The 17,190-nt window shown below is 40.1% G+C and overlaps 7 protein-coding genes across 7 annotated transcripts; all 7 read right to left on the reverse strand.

Moving 5' to 3' along the window:
- Positions 1-452: 452 nt before the first annotated feature.
- On the reverse strand, positions 453-1,195 carry LOC108064399 (uncharacterized). Its single transcript, XM_070216597.1, has 3 exons — positions 992-1,195; positions 514-912; positions 453-476 (listed from the first exon to the last, which is right to left on the reverse strand). The coding sequence occupies exons 1-3, from the start codon at positions 1,193-1,195 to the stop codon at positions 453-455; spliced, it is 627 nt and encodes a 208-aa protein (XP_070072698.1).
- A 911-nt stretch (positions 1,196-2,106) lies between these two features.
- Positions 2,107-3,678, reverse strand: LOC108064635 (uncharacterized). The gene is made up of 3 exons (XM_017152240.3): positions 2,752-3,678; positions 2,392-2,575; positions 2,107-2,331 (listed from the first exon to the last, which is right to left on the reverse strand). Exons 1-3 carry the CDS (start codon positions 3,595-3,597, stop codon positions 2,159-2,161), a joined length of 1,203 nt encoding a protein of 400 aa, XP_017007729.3. The 5' UTR covers positions 3,598-3,678; the 3' UTR covers positions 2,107-2,158.
- Positions 3,679-3,750: 72 nt separating this feature from the next.
- Positions 3,751-6,622, reverse strand: LOC108064477 (uncharacterized). Its single transcript, XM_017152032.2, has 6 exons — positions 6,526-6,622; positions 5,158-5,375; positions 4,605-5,095; positions 4,359-4,541; positions 4,115-4,298; positions 3,751-4,057 (listed from the first exon to the last, which is right to left on the reverse strand). Exons 2-6 carry the CDS (start codon positions 5,366-5,368, stop codon positions 3,870-3,872), a joined length of 1,257 nt encoding a protein of 418 aa, XP_017007521.1. The 5' UTR covers positions 5,369-5,375; positions 6,526-6,622; the 3' UTR covers positions 3,751-3,869.
- Positions 6,623-7,642: 1,020 nt separating this feature from the next.
- Positions 7,643-9,291, reverse strand: LOC108064429 (uncharacterized). The gene is made up of 4 exons (XM_017151941.3): positions 9,082-9,291; positions 8,526-9,016; positions 8,086-8,458; positions 7,643-8,020 (listed from the first exon to the last, which is right to left on the reverse strand). Exons 1-4 carry the CDS (start codon positions 9,269-9,271, stop codon positions 7,824-7,826), a joined length of 1,251 nt encoding a protein of 416 aa, XP_017007430.3. The 5' UTR covers positions 9,272-9,291; the 3' UTR covers positions 7,643-7,823.
- A 638-nt stretch (positions 9,292-9,929) lies between these two features.
- LOC108064535 (uncharacterized) lies at positions 9,930-11,456 on the reverse strand. The gene is made up of 4 exons (XM_017152113.3): positions 11,207-11,456; positions 10,665-11,149; positions 10,231-10,597; positions 9,930-10,172 (listed from the first exon to the last, which is right to left on the reverse strand). The coding sequence occupies exons 1-4, from the start codon at positions 11,412-11,414 to the stop codon at positions 9,988-9,990; spliced, it is 1,245 nt and encodes a 414-aa protein (XP_017007602.3). The 5' UTR covers positions 11,415-11,456; the 3' UTR covers positions 9,930-9,987.
- Positions 11,457-12,741: 1,285 nt separating this feature from the next.
- On the reverse strand, positions 12,742-14,231 carry LOC108064589 (uncharacterized). The gene is made up of 4 exons (XM_017152181.3): positions 13,962-14,231; positions 13,420-13,901; positions 12,987-13,353; positions 12,742-12,926 (listed from the first exon to the last, which is right to left on the reverse strand). Exons 1-4 carry the CDS (start codon positions 14,167-14,169, stop codon positions 12,742-12,744), a joined length of 1,242 nt encoding a protein of 413 aa, XP_017007670.3. The 5' UTR covers positions 14,170-14,231.
- An 815-nt stretch (positions 14,232-15,046) lies between these two features.
- Positions 15,047-16,603, reverse strand: LOC108064442 (uncharacterized). Its single transcript, XM_070217008.1, has 4 exons — positions 16,414-16,603; positions 15,865-16,358; positions 15,436-15,802; positions 15,047-15,362 (listed from the first exon to the last, which is right to left on the reverse strand). The coding sequence occupies exons 1-4, from the start codon at positions 16,586-16,588 to the stop codon at positions 15,166-15,168; spliced, it is 1,233 nt and encodes a 410-aa protein (XP_070073109.1). The 5' UTR covers positions 16,589-16,603; the 3' UTR covers positions 15,047-15,165.
- Between the last annotated feature and the right edge of the window lie 587 nt (positions 16,604-17,190).

Genomic DNA, 17,190 nt, shown 5'->3' on the forward strand with positions numbered 1-17,190 from the left:
TTTAGGCATGCCTAGCCTTCTAACTTATCTTATCAACTTATGGGTTTGTCATTAAAATGGACGGCTTTCCTAGGAGACCTATGAAATTTCATTCATAATCTAAAAGAACTTTGAATTTCAGATATATTTTCAGAAATTTGGTATTCCATTTCATCATGCCTATAAAGTGTTTTTAAAATCTTATTCCTAATTTATTTAATGCACTATAATATTTATTTTCTTTACTGATTCTTTATTTATAGATATTTTTTTTAATATTTTACAAAAACGTTGAGCGGACTACTCAAAGTCCAGGAAACCCTTTCTATCCAAGAAGGGAAGCAGTTGCTGCATGGCCTTCACATAGTAAGGATTTATCAAAGTCCTGTAGCGGATCGCATCAGCTTCGGGGCCGGGTGCCAGAATTTTATCGATATTGGAATCTTTATCCGAGGGCATCAAAGTGGCCACCATCACTCCATTGGCCGTGAAAGGTGCTGAAATGGGGAAAACATTTTAAATTAATTTTATTACCTCGGTAAAATTCAGTTTATCCCTTAGAGTAGGAATTCGTTTTGCGTAGTTGAGAAGCTTAAGGCACTCCACTAATCGTTCGTGATAGATCTGTATAAAGTGATCGAATTCCTTAGTCTTAATGTCCAGCGAGGCCGATGTGATGATCATGTACAGAAGATCCTGCGCCGGGGAACCCCACTTGCACATTTGAAGGTCCACAAAAATGGTGCGATCAATCTCCCCGTTATCTTTGTAATTGAACATTATATTATTTGACCAGGAGTCGCCATGGTTCAGCACATTGAAGTCACTCTCGTCCACTTGATTCATTTTGATTCCCTCGTCAAAGAACTTGGAAGGAATGGGATATTTCCGAATGTATTTCTCCACATCTGGAATGCCCCATTCGCGCATTGCCTTGAGAAAACCAGGGTCTCTCATCTCCCTAATTTTAGTGGCCATCGGTTTGTTTTCAGGCGTAAACATGGACTCTTACGACTCCTTTAAAAAGTAGATCTATTACCACCCTAACCATAATGGAGGTATAGTTCTCGCCGGGAGCCGTAGCCGCAATCGGAGTGAAGTTTACAATTTTATCAAAGTTAGTCACATCTTTCTCAAGAATCGGTCGGAAGTAGTCCTCGTTTATCCACCCGGGAATGACCAAGTGCTCGTTGGGATTAATTGGTTTTGGTGGCATGATTACAATGTAGTTAATAAATTTATTTCGATGGTTATTATTGACCGACCGGTACAACGAATGTTATTACAAGAAAGTTCTGCTTAACCGAAGGAACGAAGTGATACTAAAGTTTACTCTACCGGTGGCTCAGGTTAAATAGCCAATGAAGTACTTTGAATATAAGGGTAACGCTTATTAGCAAAAATTAGCGATTTGATATCGCCAATGCAATAAAAATACATTTATGCCATCGAATTGTCTACGCCTTAATATTCGAGGTTATTTACATTCTATATTTATAAATATCTATAAAATATTACAGTTCTTGTCATAATTGAGCTTTTAAGCAGTAATACATTAATTGAAACATCCATGAATAACAAGCAGTTAAAATAATAAAATTCGCATAAAGCAGTTGTAATTTTATACGTATATCTCCTCTCGGTATTTGTTGAGCTCACATAGAAATATTCAATTGTTGTCCAACAAATTAATTAAAATTCCGCATAGTGCTGTTCATTGTCGTTTTTCCTATTTCTATAGATACACATATTCTGGCCTAGCCATATAGTATATTGTACAACTGAGAAATGTTTGTTGAAGCAGCGCAGTCATCCCGAATTGAAATAATTGGGGCTCGTCCAAGTTCAGGGAGTGTGCCATGAGTATTTGCTTGTGGCCGTTGTGGCCTGATAATAAATATTATCAGTTTAGATTGAGGCTCAATTAAAATTAGTTTGTCGTCAACGATTATGTCGTTATCAATAGCAAACGTAACCCATGGGGAACATTCGAAATAATGTGTAAAAAGAGCGTAGCGACATGACTGGCTTTTAAAAAGGAAATCAGTCCAAACAGTATTGATAAGGTGTTTAATCATTGTTTTAGCACCTATTTTAAAATGAACATATGATTAGTTATACCATTCATTAAATCTTATAAAAAGAAAGAGGAAATCATTTATTTTAATTTCATTAAGACCTAATTGAGCAGTAAGCGCTCCTCCATCCAGGGCAGAATTTCCTTCATCGCCTGGATGTATTTTCGATTGGTGAACATGGCACACTTCATTTTGGAGGCATATCGTTCGTTGACCTCGTCCTCGAACTGACTCATCATCGCAATGGGCAGAGCCCGGGTCACCACCACATAGGCTGAAATTACCCCACCGATTAGATTTAATTTACTTAATAGTAACTTACTCTAGAACTTACCAGCCAGGCCATTCTTATTTAGGGAATCACGAATATCCTGCAGCTGCGGTAGGGTGCCTTGACAATTCAGAACTTTGAGATTATCCAGTAAGTGGTAGAAATAATACTGCACCATATCATCAAACTGGACCAGCTTGATGTCCTTCTCGGCGGATGAAAGGATGGTAAAGTAAATATCAATGGCCTGAAAATCGAAAATTAAGTAAATGGAATTTGTTGTTTGTAAGCAGATAAACTTAAAATGAGTTAAATATTATACTATTAAAAAAATTCGATTGGTTAAATTACATATCTGAATATTAAATGTATAAAATTAATTTTTTGTTTAATTTTAATATTGATTAATATTTATTTGTTTACCGGAGAGCCATACTTGACCACCTGGAAATCCAGCAGGGCGGTATCTTCCACTTGACCGATATCGTCAAACTTGAACATTACGTTGTTCACCCAGCAGTCGCAGTGATTGAGGACGTTAAACTGCTCGGGATTGGGGGCATGGAGCTCCAATATCCGATCGACCAGGTGCTGCTCCTTCTCCACGAATCGCTTGTGGAAATGGTCGCCCATGCGCCACCTTCGCAGCTGGGAGAGAAATGTATCCGGATCGTTTAGCTCCCGGAGAACGGATCGGTTGGCCGTTGTGTAGACTCCGTTGGCCAGAAGTTTGCCGAAGGCTCCATTCTTTTCCACAAACACTACGGAGGCGGCATGCAGCTGGGCCAGTTTCTTGAGCACTTGCTTCAGGCACTCTTCATTAAATCCCTCGTGTCGCTCCACATTTCGGAATCCCCGGGACTTCAGGTCCTCCATCAGGATGTACTGAACACCGATTGCGTGGTCAAGCCTGAAAGTTCTCGGTCCGAAGGATATCTCCTTACCCGCCTCCCTGTAGAGCTGCTCCAGCTTGGGCAGAAGATTGTGGTAGACATGGTGCTCCCGCGTGAACATCTTCAGCTGACTCATCACCCTGGCCTGAAAGTCGCTGCCATGCGGAGCCTTCAGCACAAAGGATAACTTCTTCACCGTGAAGTCCGGCAACTGGACCTTTACCCGGATGGGAACGAGGACCGTGCAGTTGCGGAATTGGATGTGGTTAATGCTTGGAATGACCGTCACGATGTGGTGTCCTTCCCCCAGGATGGAGGCAACCGCCTGGTTGAGGGACAATGTGGAAACCCAATCGGGAGTTTTTGGTACTTTCATCGCTCTAAAATCACTTAATAAATTTTTACCCCTGAATTTAAGAGATATAAAACTATGTAACTACTGAGTGAAATTACTAAAGGAAGCTGCTCAAGCTGAAATTATATTTGTTTTTATATTTAGCATACCAAATATTTAATAGAGAGTCAAAGGTTATTTCGAATATAATTAGTTGTTTATTAACCTTGCAGCGTTTCAACAATTTGTAGATGACGCTATTAAATAATCGTTATTATAGTACGAATACATCATTATATCATTTTGGGAGTTAATCACTTCCAGTCGAGCAGACCGCGGTTGTCCAACCATGGCAGCACCTCCGTCATCACCTGGACATATTTCGGGTTGGTGAACATGGCGTTCTTCATTTTCGACTCGTCGCTTATATAGCTCTCCAGATTGGCGTTGTTGGTCTTGTCCAGCATGACGACGGGCAGCACCTTAGAGACCACCATATAAGCTGTTGACAAAGTATTATGAATATTTGTTTTTATAATTGTTAGATTTAATTACTCACCAGCCAATCCGTGGCGGAAAAGCGCTGCATGCAGATTCTTCAACTTGGGCAGTGGCCGGTGGTATTGCAGCAGCTTCAGATTCTCGATCAGATTATCGAAGTAGTAGCGCACCAAGTAGTCGAACTTGGCAGTCTTCAGTTCGGGGGCAGCCGAAGACAAGATCAAATAGTACAGATCATTGGCCTGAAAGAGTAAAATTAGAGATATTAGTAAAGAACTTGCAGACATAATTCATAATCTTACCGGACTTCCGTACTTTCCCACTTGAAAGTCCACGAAGAGAGTCTCCTTGATCGTTCCAAAGGCATCGTGCTGGAACATTATGTTATTGGCCCAACAGTCGCCATGGTTGAGTACATTGAATTCCCTGGCATTGTACTGTTGATCCTGCAGCAGACGATCTACCAAGTAGTCATCGCTATCAGCCTGGAAAAATCAAAAAAATATATTTATAAAAGAATTTCAGTTTTCCCATCGAAAGAAACGCACCAGCTTCTCGTAGATTTTCTGGGCATTCTTCCACTTCTTAAGCTGCGCCAAAAAGGCACCGGAGGCATTGAATTCCTGCAGCAACTGGCGGTTGGCCTCACTGAACACGCCCACCACGAACTCTTCGCCAAAGAATCCATGGTGCTCCACATAGCAGGCGGATGCCGCATGGAAGGCGGCCAGTTTCTCGAGGACCTTCTGCATGTGAACCAAATCCAGACCGGCCAGACGATTGGCGTTCTTGAAGTTCTTGCGCTGCAGATCCTCCAGCAGAATGTAGTCGACTCCAAGGTCACGATCCACCTTGAAGGCCTGGGGAGCAAACTGAATCGGCTTGCCGGCATCCGCGTAGAGCTTCTCGAACTTGGGCAGAATGCTGTGGTACATCTGATCCTCCTTCTCGAAGAGCTTCAACCTGGTCAGAATGGCGGCCATCACCTCGTTGTTGTGCTGAGCCTTCAGCACGAAGGAAAGGCTCTTGGTGCTGTGATCTGTGAGGAATAAAGTACTTATTATCCATCCAAATTTATTTAGAGGTTTGATTATCACTCACCCAACAGCTCCACTTCCACCAGGAGTCGCAGGAACTGGGATGAATAGTTCTCGCCCTCGCCGCTGCCCTTTTGGGGGGTAATCGAAATGACCTTCTCAAAGTCCCCGATCAGCGCCTGAACCGCCTTCTCCAAAGTGATGTTGGGCAGCCATTTGGGTAGATTATCGGCTGGCACCTCAGGATGTCCATTGGTATTGGTGGCCTCAGACATTATGAATCTGCCATAAAAGACCCCGATTTATTTACTTGGATTTAAAATGTTTGGTCAACACAAATGACGGGCTGATAACAACGATTCTAACGCTTTTACTCTAATGTTAACATGGCCAACAGGTCGTATACACAACGACTGTTCGACCAATTATCAAACATAGATGGCGCCACTGCGCTTTTTGTTTGGTCAAAGGCGCGGAATATTTGAATAACAAAATGCTTTGCTCTGCTCTGCTCTTGGCCCAACCCATCCCATAAAATTTATAAGAAATGTGAATACTTTTAGAAATTGCATCACTTGAGGCGAAGAACTTTATCTTGAGGAAGGGGTCTAATGCGGCGGCGAATTATTACCATATCGTATCAAGTACTCTAATTGCTGCAGTATAAATGTTTCTCTACATCTGAAGGACCATCAAATCGAATACACTTTCTATGAGATTTTCTAAGAAAAGGCTGGGCTATCTTAGTCCACTTATATGTATGAATCTGCTACTTTAAGGAACACAAATACTTGGTAATAGCTGGTAAACTAATGCCTTTTTCAAGTGTTTTTTTACTAATACTTGAAGATAGTTGGTGCAGCGCCTGATAATCTAGGGTTTTATTTTATATGTAGTTAGCTGGTACTATAGTATAGTGAGTATTCCTATTCCATGGAAAATATATTTTTTCCTTTAGATAAATTCAGTCAAATCATCATCAATATAGTTACGAATACGTGATTTAACAAACGGTGCTCATTCGAATGCCGTTAATTACCAACCGTTTGTGGGGCTTTCAATGATTAGGCAATTATCAGAATTATCGCTATTTAATGAACAAAAATCATAAATCAGGTCACATGTCAGTTAGTGAAACACCTGCTGTCCATTACGACATAGAGAATGAGGTATCCTACCTGGGTCAGGATCAAATATTGACTGAGGGCAGCGAAAACTTCACTTTTAATAATTTCTATTCACTATACTTGGTTTTTAAACTATTTCAAATATAATGCGTTCTTTCCACCACAATATATGTTGTTATACTAGATTTTAGGCCAATCTGAGCTACGTTTTTATAGAAATTTTCATTTCTGATAATCAAATCTAAGAGATTGGATCCCTCGAACCAGGGAATGTGTCACTGGGAAAGTACACAGCGGTAGCAAACCTTTTTCCTTAATAGGTAAACGGAGCGTTCTGATAGATCGACTGCAGTCCGCGCAACTGTCGAGTGGGAAATACGAGTCGCGATAGTCGGGAGCAACGTTATTGCCCCGATTTGGCTATGGGCAAAGAAATTCCTTATCGCATGCATTCGATTGAAGTTTATTTTGTAGTTCAGTTCGCCAAAACCGGCGAAAAAAGGGTGGCAATCTGCGGTGGCGAGAGCGGGAGGGAGATATAGTGTGTGCCAGAGCGAGAGGCAAGTGATATATGATATGGAGGCGAACGCCGTCAATTGTTTGATTGATAACAAAAACTGTTTCTTGTTTCGACTTCTTTATCGGCCACCCATGTTCCTCTTTGCGCTCGCCATTCGCTCTAATTATTTCGTGCTTCCTCATTAATTGCTGTTTGCGGGCGTGACATGTGACGAGTAGATAGATAGACATACGCATACCCCTTCCCGGGGATCTCCTGTGATTTCTGCACGAGCGCCAGACACTCATTGAATTATTATTAGAATAATTTAGTAGTCCTACCATACTAAATATAGGCATAAACAAGACACAATCGAGCTTTTCCGTTCAATGTGAATGGCCTTTATTTAATCATTTTTGATACCCATGGTTTGACTTCATTTTACCAATCAACTTAACTTTCTGGTTAACTTAATGTGGTAAGTCTATCCCATAAGTAAATATCTTACACTCCGAGGAACACGTTATGTGGATTATTTTTTTAGGCGAGCTTTTGGTCAGGTGAAAACAGTTGGATGACACGAGTTTCAATATCATGCCATCGATTTCATCATCAAATCTTAAAAAGAATTTTCTATTTTATTTATTTTAGTTTAAATTCCGATTATTAAAAATGTTTTTGAATTTCTTACTACATTAATGCTTAAAATGCTGGCAGCCAAATTATAATCATATTGCATTTTTAAATAAAATCCATTTTTCTTGTTGTGCTTTTTTATTGTCTTACCTGTAAATCGATTCGATCGACATCAAATTAAACGGAATAGTTCATAAAATTCTGTTTTTTATGATTGTGCTTATGAGAACCGGTCATATAATAATTTCGTTTGTTTCCCAAGTTGCCCTTTATAAATAAATAAAAAATTTGCTTTGCAGTTTTATTAAATGTCATGTTCAATTTTATTTTAGTTGTCTGATAATAGCATTTCTTGTTAATTTGTTTTCTTTTCTTCTTTTGTTTCATTAGTAATATAATTGTCATGAAAGCGAAGACCTCCACCAAAATGTTAATACTTTAAAGCTTCTTTACGGATATCAAACGATTTCAGTTAGTACTGAGGGCACCTCGGTTGTTAAGCCAAGTTAGAATGGCGCTAACATGCTTCTTGTAGCGGGCATTCGAGTACATAGCCATCTTGAGACCATCGCCATTATCCGATTCGGTGACGAAATCGGTCAAATTGGCGTCATCAGTTCGATCGAGTAGCACCGGTGGGCAGAGCATCAGAACAACGTGATATCCTATGAGTATAAAAAAAAGAAAACTAATAATTTCCCAGCTTTTCAGAGAGAGCTTTTCGCCTTACCAACGCTGCCATATTTCAACAGCTGAGTGTGCAGGAATCGCAGCGAGGGGGTCTTGGCCTCGGGGTACTTGAGCAGTCGCAAGTGCTCGACCAGCTGATCGTGATAGTACTTGATAAAGAAATCGAACTGACTCAATTGGATGTCGAATTGCGTCGACCCGAGGAGGAAGTACATCAGATCAAAGGCCACGCAGGTCACCCTGGGCAGTTGGAGGTCCACAAAGTAGGTTTCAGCTGGCACAGGGTTTTCATCCTCATATCTAAACATAATGTTGTTGGTCCAACAATCCCCATGATTCAAAGCATTGAAATCTTCGGGATCCGGCGTGTTCATGGCATAGATACGTTCCACCATTTTCGGTTGGATCTTGTGCTGCATAGTAATCGTATTTTAATTAGTTATAATCCATAAATTATACATTTTCGAAACTGTTACTCACCACCGCCTCGCTATATTCCTCGTAGCCCTCGTAGAGAGGCAGACATTTCAAGAGGTACTTGCCCAGAGTCTCGGCCACCTGTTCGATATTGTCCCTCATGGTATCCGAATAGGTGGGTTGCAAGTAGTTCTGGGTGTAGGGACCCTTCAGATGAAGCCTATTGGCCGAGGCCGCATGCCACTGGGCCATCTTCTTCAGCACACTCTTGGTGTGGGCCATGTCCAGACCCACCAGCCGATCGACGTTCTTGAAACCGAAGGGTCCAAGGTCCTGCAGCAAAACGTAATCATCGGGGGCTTGAATTTCGTAGGCCTTGGCCGCAAACTGGACCTCCAGACCCGCGTCCTTGTACATCTTCTCCAGCTCGGGAACCACCTGCAGGAAGACATCCCGCTCCACCACAAACATGTTGTTCTTCTTCAGGATCTCGCGGTACATCTCGAAATCGTGCGGCGTCTTCAGCATATAGCTCACATTTTCGGTGGTGTGATCTGATGATGACGAAATCTTCGGCGTTACTTTCCATTGTCTGGCCAGGCGAATGACTCACACTTACCACTCAGCTCGACTTCGAAGTGGAGGCGTAGCATAATGGTGGAGTAATTTTCTCCCGGCTTGAGACCAGCCACCGGCTTGAAGCTCTTGATTCCCACATACTTATCGCCGAATCGTTCACTCAGCAATTTCTCAAATAGCTCTGCCTTCAGCCAGGTGGGCAGTGGAACCGTTGCTGTTTCCTCCGACATCGTGAACAAACTGAATGTCAATTGGCCGGCTGGTGGTGTTAAAATATGAGAGCGCACAAACTTATTTTCCCTTTATCTCTTTGTCCAATAGCTTGTTCAACAAAAACAAAGGCCGATCGGAAAGCTCAAAAAGCTTGGGCAAACAAAACAGAGAGTGCCGGCAAACAGAGAGTTCTCAAAACAACTTGTTTCCAAACACATAAAGTGTATACAGCACCCATACCAACCAAAACAAACTGAGGGAATACTAAGTATATAAAAGCCATATTTGGGCCTGATGCCTCTCTTTTGTACCATATCAAATCGAAACGTAATGGAAAAAAACTAATAAATTTCATTAAATAATGGTAAGTTACAAATTCAAAGGAAAATAGATTAGATTATTTTGCCTATAATGTTGCAATTTACCATTATTTCATGAAATTGATTATTCGTTAGGAATATTTTCCATAGATTGTATCAATTTAGTCGTACAGGTAATTAACGCCATTGCTTTTTACAGCAAACCTCTTAGATTTCCTTTCTTCGCGATTTGGAAATTTTAAAAAATTAATGATATATCTTTATAAGATAAAGTTTAAAAATGTAATGTATACATGAAGGTATATTTTCTATTAATTAACAACTTGGGTTCCTATCTTCCCAAATATATTATAATACAATATTTATATCCGTTTACTTCTAAAATTTTACATAAGTGGGTAGAAACATAAATACTATTCCATAGCACCTCGATGTTGTAGCCATGGCAGTAGCACTTCCATATGTTTTTGAAATCTGGGATTAACGTAGAGCGACCTTTTGAACTCGGTGTCGTCGGAACCAAGGACTTTCTCAATATCAGCGCCATCTACGGGATCCAGCAGAACATATGCCATTATAGTTGAGGCGCAGATGAAACCTTGAGAATTAAATTATTTATAAGTTCCGAACACTATTTCTTAAAACGATGAACTCACCCCATCCACTGTATTTGTTAAGAGCATCACGAATACTCCTTAAAGTGGGCGGTTCTTTTGAGTAATTCAGCAATTTGAGGTGCTTGACCAACTCGGAGTGGTAAAACCAAATGAAGTAATCGAATTTTGAGGTCTTGACATCCAAACTTGTAGAAGAGAGCAGGAAGTAGTACAAATCCTGCGCCACTGTGCCCCACTTGGGGATTTGAAGATCAACGAAATAGGTATCCTGTATCTCGTTCTTCTCATTGTACTGGAACATAATGTTATTGGACCAACCGTCGCCATGATTCAACGCTTTGAAGTCATCAGGTCCCGGATGGTTTAGGCTGTCCACAACTTCCAATGTCTTGGCAGAGGCGATTTTCTGCAGCGATTGTTACCTAAGAGATAAGAATCAGAGATACGGATATGGCAAGATAAGTTGCACTCACCAAATCCTTTAGATAAGTCTCGTGACCTTTGCACAGCTCGATGTTATCCATGAAAACCTTCATGCTGCGCGTACAGAACCCATCTACGATTTCCTCGTTCTCCAAAAAGCCCTTCCTGTACTTCTCCTCGTAAGGACCCTTGGTTTCCACTCGGACGGCAGAAGCAGCATGCCACTGGGCGAATTTCCGCAGGACACTCTCGGTGTGAGCCTGGTCCATTCCTTCGAGGCGATTGATGTTCCGGAAACCCCGTGGACGAAGGTCCTCCAGCAGGACATAGTAATCGCTGGCTTCTATCTCGTAGGCTTCTGCTCCAAACTTTACCTCAAGACCGACATCGCGATATAGTTGCTCCAATTCGGGCACCACTTCCAGATACATTCCACGTTCCACATCGAAAATATCCGTCTTTTCTATCATCTTGCGATACATCTCAGAGGGGTGGGGAGTCTTTAGCATGAATGCCTTGGTTGTTTGGGATTTATCTAGGAGATTTATTTGGGAAAATTAAGGAAGTATAATAAATATATAATAATACCAACCTTTTGTCTCCACATCTAGCTCTATTCTCAGCATTATGGTGGCATAGTTCTCGCCAGCAGCGACTCCTGCTTTAGCCCTCATGCATTTCGTCTCCTTATAATCCTTAACCTCCTTTTTAAGCAGATCTTCAAAGACTTCCGGCTTCACCCAATCCGGAATTGTGACTGCTCTTTCGCTGACCTCCTCGTCCTTTGTCTGGGGCGGCATTTTGAAGAGGTCTCGATGAATTCAGCACATTTACTGGAAGCTTGGAGTACTAAGAGCATCTATTAAATACTTGTGGAGGAATCTTAATGACAATGCGAGCGATAAACCTTATCTCTTACCTAACAATCAGCCATCTGTTTTTAATTCGCTTGTGCCAAAGTGACAAGGCAGTCTGTTACACCTTTACTCGGTTGATGCGGCTAGAATAATTAATACAATCCCCCCCACAGATTAGATTCACATAATGACATCGCGATTTCTGGGTCAGTGGTGGAAAATACAATCGTTTTTTTTGCTTAAAGGTTTATTTAATAAGTTATATTTTAAAAATAAGTCTTTATAAATATCTTATCTTTCAACCCACATATGAAATGTTATTACAAAACGTTATCTATAAAGTGTTTTAAAGAGTGTCATTATAAAAGATATTTACTACTTGGTGCAATAAATGCATTTATCTTATCTGTTAAGAATACTGTTAGCAGTAAAATAAATACATATAAAAGCCAGACCTTTTTAAGGGGTTATATACCTTTTTTTTTCAAAAAAACGAAATTTTTTTTTTTGCGGAATCCTAAAGTATATCCCCTAGAGAACATCTTCCCAAATTTTCATAGAGATCCGAATAATAGTTCGATAGGAAAACAGCGTTTTGCCGCGCTCGACTTCAATAGTTGCAACGTCAACGTAAAACTTTGAATGCGATTATCTCAAAGTCGTGTTTTTCCAAAAGTGCCTTCGCTGTGACCACGATTGCGCAAGAACTATTTGATCGATCTTCTTCAATTTTTTTTTTAATTATTCGTAATGATTGTGCCGAGTTCGTGAACGATTCAGTTTTTATGCGCCAATTTTAATTTCGCAGATCAGATTTTTTTAATAAAATTTTTAGAACTCGAAAAATCAACTTTTTGGAAAAATTGTTACTGTATGCAGAAAAAAGCAAATATTCTTAAAAATAATCGTTCACGAACTGGAAATAATACTATACTTACTATTTTTGGTTTTTTGATATAAGTTGACCTGCTGGACTTCCATCGTGGTCACCGCAAGCCGCTATTTAAAAAAAGGGTTCCGAAAGAATTGCCATAACTTCGTAAATTATTCATATTTTTTCAAGAACAAAGGCTTGTTGTTTTGATAAAAACATGTACTATTAATAAATAATAACTTCACTGTCATAAAATAATTGCTACACACCAAAAAAAAATCCAAAGTTCCCTCAATTTTTTCGCTCAAAAAAGGTATATAACTCCTTAAATGCTTTGATTGTAGAAATAAAATTAAATTTAATAAAACTTTTATTGATTTTTAGAATGATTTAATTCTACTCTAGGGCCCCTTGGTGCTGTAGCCACGGCAATAGGACTTCCATATGTCTGCGGAATCTGGGGTTAGTGTAAATGGAATTTTTAAAGCTGGAGTCTTCCTTCGATAAGATTTTATCGAGATCACCATCATCGGTGGGATCCAGCAGGACAACTCCCATTACGCATGCAGAGCAGATGAAGGCTGCAGAATGGAGATAATTGTGAAAATTATATACATTTTTATTAAGATGATACTACTTACCCCACCCACTGTATTTGTTAAGGGCGTCGCGAATACTCTTTAAAGTGGGTAATGTTTTTGAGTAATTCAGAATTTTTAGATGCTTAACCAACTCTGAGTGATAGAACCAAATAAAGTAATCGAATTTCAGCGTTTTAATGTCCAGGCTAGTTGACGAAATCAGAAAGTAGTACAAATCCTGGGCTACTGATCCCCATTTGGGCAGTTGCAGATCAACGAAATAAGTACTTAGAATTTCGTTCTTGTCATTGTACTGGAACATAATGTTGTTAGACCAACCATCGCCGTGGTTCAGGGCGTTGAACTCGTCGGATTTTGGTTCCTTCAGATCATTTACCACATCAATTAACTTTTCTGAGACACTGTGCTGTTGGAAAAAGGATGAACAAGTTAAAAAATAGATCTAAGGATTCTAAAATAAATGTTTACTTACCAAATCCTTTACGTAAGCCTCGTGTCCTTCAAACTGATCGATATGTTTTAATAAGTTCTCACCACTCCGACAGAAAGCATCAGTAATTTCCTCCGAACTGAAAATACCCTGTGTATACTTCTCGTTGTAGGGTCCTTTGAGGTCCACGCGAACTGCAGAGGCCGCATGCCATTGGGCGAATTTCTTCAGGACATTTTCAGTGTGAGCCTGGTCCAAACCTTGGAGGCGATCACAGTTTCTGAATCCTCGAGGCTTGAGGTCCTCCAGCAGGACATAGTAATCGCTGGCTTCTATTTCGTAGGCTTTAGCTCCAAATTTAATCTCAAGACCCACATCGCGATACAGTTGCTCCAATTCGGGGACCACTTCCAGATACATTCCACGTTCCACATCGAAAATATCCGACTTTTCGAGAAGTCTGCGATAGGCCTCAGTATGGTGGGGTGTTTTTAGCATAAATGCCTTGGTAATTTTTGATTTATCTATAATAATAAAAGTATTTTTTGGAATTACTTTTGAAGGTTCTGAAAAAATGAACAAACCTTTGGTCTCCACATCCAGTTCTACCCTAAGCATTATGGTGGCATAGTTCTCGCCAGCAGCGACTCCTGCCGTGGTCCTTAAAGCTTTCGTTTCCTTGTAATCCTTGACCTCATTTTTAAGCAGATCCTGAAATGCTTCCGGCTTTACCCAGTCCGGTATTTGTACTTCCCTTTGGCAAATTTCTTCGTCCTTCGTCTGCGGCGGCATTTTTGAAAGATCTACTGGACTTGATCTCACTTAATATGAACTTTCTTTAGCAGCGTCTTCACTTAAATACGGTTGGTTTAGAGCACCGATAAGAAATATAAACATTATCTTTATCCCCACAGACAATCTTAATTGCTCCTTAATTGCAATGTTCAGAATGACAGCGCACATTTTCCCACCTTTGGACCATTTTAGTTTTGCCTAAACCATCCCATTACATTAATTTTGAACCTGACATTGCAGTTTTGCGAGGATATAACTTTCTGTCGTTATTATATTACTTTTCGTATAGTTTTTCAAAATAGATTCCTTTTTCTGTGGACTGGAACATAATTTGTTTCTGTGTTTAAATATACAGACCCAAACGATAATAAAATCACAATACATTACTACCTAACATAAAATTAAAGCTATGTAAGTTGGTAGTACAATTTGAGGCAACGTATAGATTGTTTAGCTCTCGAGGCAGTTAATTGTGATTATTATTTATTGTGAGTAAGCAAAATAATGGAGATATGTATATACATAGTAGTACATAAATACAGATAACTAAAAAAGTACATACTGGGGCTTTATTTTCGGATTTGTTTTGCTACCCTTTTCGCTAACTACCTTTTATGGTATACGTTTTATGACTCTCTCTCTCTCTTAGCTTACTTATCATTAGTTCGTATCTTTTTCGGTCGAAAAAAGCTTTTTGCTATAGAAGCGATACTAAAGAAGGGGAAGAAAACAAAAAAGTTTGCTTGTGGTCGTCTTTCGTTATGTTTTGCTATGGTTGTTTGTTTATGCCCATATAAGGAATATTCGTATACCTAAAAGACCTCGCTCTTCTTTGGTGACTCAGGTTCGTATTTGACTACAAAGAAGACAGCGGTTTTAAGCAACAAAATTTTACTATTTATTGTAATTACAAATACTACAAATATAATATTACAAATATAACATAAATATGTTGAAATGCTAATGTAGTTTTTGGTCTGTGAAGTTATATTACTAATTCAGTTCCAGGGCGCCACGATTGAGCAGCCAAGGCAACACCACCTGGATGTGTTCCCGGTACCGGGGACTGTTAAATAGCCGCATCTGGAAATTAACACCCTCTTCACCGTCACTTGCAAAGGTCTCAAAGCTGGCATTATCCGTACGATCTAAAAGAACGGCGGCCATCGTACCACTGGCCACTGAATATGCTGGAGAGAATTAAAAGAAGAAAACCCATTAAAGTAATGCATTAAGTTTTAAGGAAACTAATATGTTAATTACCGAAAAATCCATTCTTGATAATCGTCAAGTGAATGTCTTTTAGGCTGGGAATAGCCTTTGAGTACTTTAAGATTTTAAGGTGCTCCACCAAATGCTCGTGGTACACCCTTATGTAGTGATCGAATTTCGACAGCTTATCCTCCAGTTTTGTGGAGGAGATCAGGAGGTAGAGCAGGTCCTGGGCCACAGTTCCGTACCTGGGTAGCTGGTAGTCCACCAGGAATACCTCCTTGACCTTTCCGAAGGCATCGTACTGGAACATGATGTTGTTGGCCCAGGTATCGCCATGGCTTAGCACATTGAACTCCGTGGGGTCGACTTTGGCAAACTCGAACATTTTATCGACAAAAACATCAGTTAGGGCTTTCTAAGAAAGGTAAGAGAAATTAAATGGCATAACTGTTTAATATCTAACTATTTTCTACTTACAACTTTATCAATGTATTCTTCGTGACCCTTGTAGGTGGCGCAACTTTTTACGAAATTTCCACCAATCCCTTTAATCATTCCAGTCATCATCGGCCGGTTCTCCTCCTTGTAGAAGCCATGCAATACGATATCGGGGTACTGGCCCTTTGTGGCAATCCGCACAGCCGTTGCAGCATGCCATTGTGCCATCTTCTGGAGCACCATTTCGGTGTGAGTTTGATCGAATCCTTCCAGGCGATTAGCGTTCTTAACTCCCTTAGCGCCCAGATCCTCCAGCGCCACATAGTCAGTTTTGGCATTCTTGAGATCGTAACTCTTGGCGCCAAAAGTGACATTTACATTCGCCGCCTTATAGAGAGCCTCCATTTCGGGAACCACCTCGTTGTACATGCACCGCTCGATATCGAAAACGTTTGATTTTTCCATCATCTCCTTGAACACTTCACCCTGGTGGGGCAACTTTACCATATAGGACACCTGCTTGGTTTTTCCATCTATAAAATATAAGTCAGATATTTTTCCAGATATCGCCACTTTGCACTAACTTACCTTTTAGCTCTACTTCGATCTTAACTCGCACCATAATGGTAGCATAGTTTTCTCCAGCCGCAGATCCCGAGTCCGCCTTGAAAGTCTTTACTTTGGAGTATCCTTCGATACTTTTCTTGAGCACATCCTCAAAGAGTTCCGCAGTTACGCAATCGGGAATATTAGAAGCCGCCATTCCTATTTAGAATTTATAGTTTTTTGTTCAAGAACAATTAAGTTAATTGGATGCACTGTGTTGTGTTGACTGACTGCAGAAATCGGGGACCCATATTCTTATACAAACTGGTGAGCTTTCACCAAGGGCTTTCTATCGATCTTCTCTCTTTGATTATTTCACTTGTACCATTTCTGTCTCTTATAAAGCTCTCAATAAGTGAGTAATGGCGAGTAAATTTGTCCGTAAATGGAAGGCGGTCTCTTCAGTTCCATATAAGGGAATGGGTCTCTAAAAATGTTTACCAGCTTTATTGAAAGTTTAAGAATGAAGAACTATCGATGCTATTAGCTACAATCTTAAACATTTAAATCGCTTTAATTTTATTTACAATTTTTTTTAACAATTGAAATAGTATTAAAAATTTGTTCCCCAGAAAGGTTTGAACCTCAAATTCGCTCGTTACTATTCCCTCATTTTATTGTGAGCTTTTTTGTTTGAGAAGATAGTGCGGTTTATTGAAAGAGCTGATAAATATAAGCTTATGAAGCCAATGTTTTCGGACTTTTGTTTTGCTACACTGTCCGCTTATGACCTTATATGGGTTTCGGCTTCTACCTCTA

This window comes from Drosophila takahashii, chromosome 3R, assembly GCF_030179915.1.
Source record: "Drosophila takahashii strain IR98-3 E-12201 chromosome 3R, DtakHiC1v2, whole genome shotgun sequence".
Classification (NCBI taxonomy): domain Eukaryota; kingdom Metazoa; phylum Arthropoda; class Insecta; order Diptera; family Drosophilidae; genus Drosophila; species Drosophila takahashii.

Excerpts from the sequence above, each read along its gene's own strand:
- LOC108064442 (XM_070217008.1), bottom strand. The coding sequence starts at position 16,588 with ATGGCGGCTTCTAATATTCCCGATTGCGTAACTGCGGAACTCTTTGAG. Across the intron at positions 16,359-16,413 it reads GATCGAAGTAGAGCTAAAAG|ATGGAAAAACCAAGCAGGTG; the intron begins GTAAGTTAGTGC and ends TATATTTTATAG. Across the intron at positions 15,803-15,864 it reads AAGAATACATTGATAAAGTT|AAAGCCCTAACTGATGTTTT; the intron begins GTAAGTAGAAAA and ends TACCTTTCTTAG.
- LOC108064535 (XM_017152113.3), bottom strand. The coding sequence starts at position 11,414 with ATGCCGCCCCAGACAAAGGACGAGGAGGTCAGCGAAAGAGCAGTCACA. Across the intron at positions 11,150-11,206 it reads GCTAGATGTGGAGACAAAAG|ATAAATCCCAAACAACCAAG; the intron begins GTTGGTATTATT and ends TAAATCTCCTAG. Across the intron at positions 10,598-10,664 it reads AGACTTATCTAAAGGATTTG|AAAATCGCCTCTGCCAAGAC; the intron begins GTGAGTGCAACT and ends CAATCGCTGCAG.
- LOC108064477 (XM_017152032.2), bottom strand. The coding sequence starts at position 5,368 with ATGTCTGAGGCCACCAATACCAATGGACATCCTGAGGTGCCAGCCGAT. Across the intron at positions 4,542-4,604 it reads AGAAAATCTACGAGAAGCTG|GCTGATAGCGATGACTACTT; the intron begins GTGCGTTTCTTT and ends TGATTTTTCCAG. Across the intron at positions 4,299-4,358 it reads TGGGAAAGTACGGAAGTCCG|GCCAATGATCTGTACTATTT; the intron begins GTAAGATTATGA and ends TTACTCTTTCAG.
- LOC108064429 (XM_017151941.3), bottom strand. The coding sequence starts at position 9,271 with ATGTCGGAGGAAACAGCAACGGTTCCACTGCCCACCTGGCTGAAGGCA. Across the intron at positions 9,017-9,081 it reads CTTCGAAGTCGAGCTGAGTG|ATCACACCACCGAAAATGTG; the intron begins GTAAGTGTGAGT and ends CGTCATCATCAG. Across the intron at positions 8,021-8,085 it reads GTTGAAATATGGCAGCGTTG|GATATCACGTTGTTCTGATG; the intron begins GTAAGGCGAAAA and ends TTATACTCATAG.
- LOC108064399 (XM_070216597.1), bottom strand. The coding sequence starts at position 1,195 with ATGCCACCAAAACCAATTAATCCCAACGAGCACTTGGTCATTCCCGGG. Across the intron at positions 913-991 it reads ATCTACTTTTTAAAGGAGTC|GCAATGCGCGAATGGGGCAT; the intron begins GTAAGAGTCCAT and ends GGTTTTCTCAAG. Across the intron at positions 477-513 it reads ATAAACTGAATTTTACCGAG|CACCTTTCACGGCCAATGGA; the intron begins GTAATAAAATTA and ends TCCCCATTTCAG.
- LOC108064635 (XM_017152240.3), bottom strand. The coding sequence starts at position 3,597 with ATGAAAGTACCAAAAACTCCCGATTGGGTTTCCACATTGTCCCTCAAC. Across the intron at positions 2,576-2,751 it reads TGGTCAAGTATGGCTCTCCG|GCCATTGATATTTACTTTAC; the intron begins GTAAACAAATAA and ends TTCGATTTTCAG. Across the intron at positions 2,332-2,391 it reads AAATAAGAATGGCCTGGCTG|CCTATGTGGTGGTGACCCGG; the intron begins GTAAGTTCTAGA and ends GGGTAATTTCAG.
- LOC108064589 (XM_017152181.3), bottom strand. The coding sequence starts at position 14,169 with ATGCCGCCGCAGACGAAGGACGAAGAAATTTGCCAAAGGGAAGTACAA. Across the intron at positions 13,354-13,419 it reads AGGCTTACGTAAAGGATTTG|CACAGTGTCTCAGAAAAGTT; the intron begins GTAAGTAAACAT and ends TTTTTCCAACAG. Across the intron at positions 12,927-12,986 it reads TAACAAATACAGTGGGTGGG|CCTTCATCTGCTCTGCATGC; the intron begins GTAAGTAGTATC and ends TCCATTCTGCAG.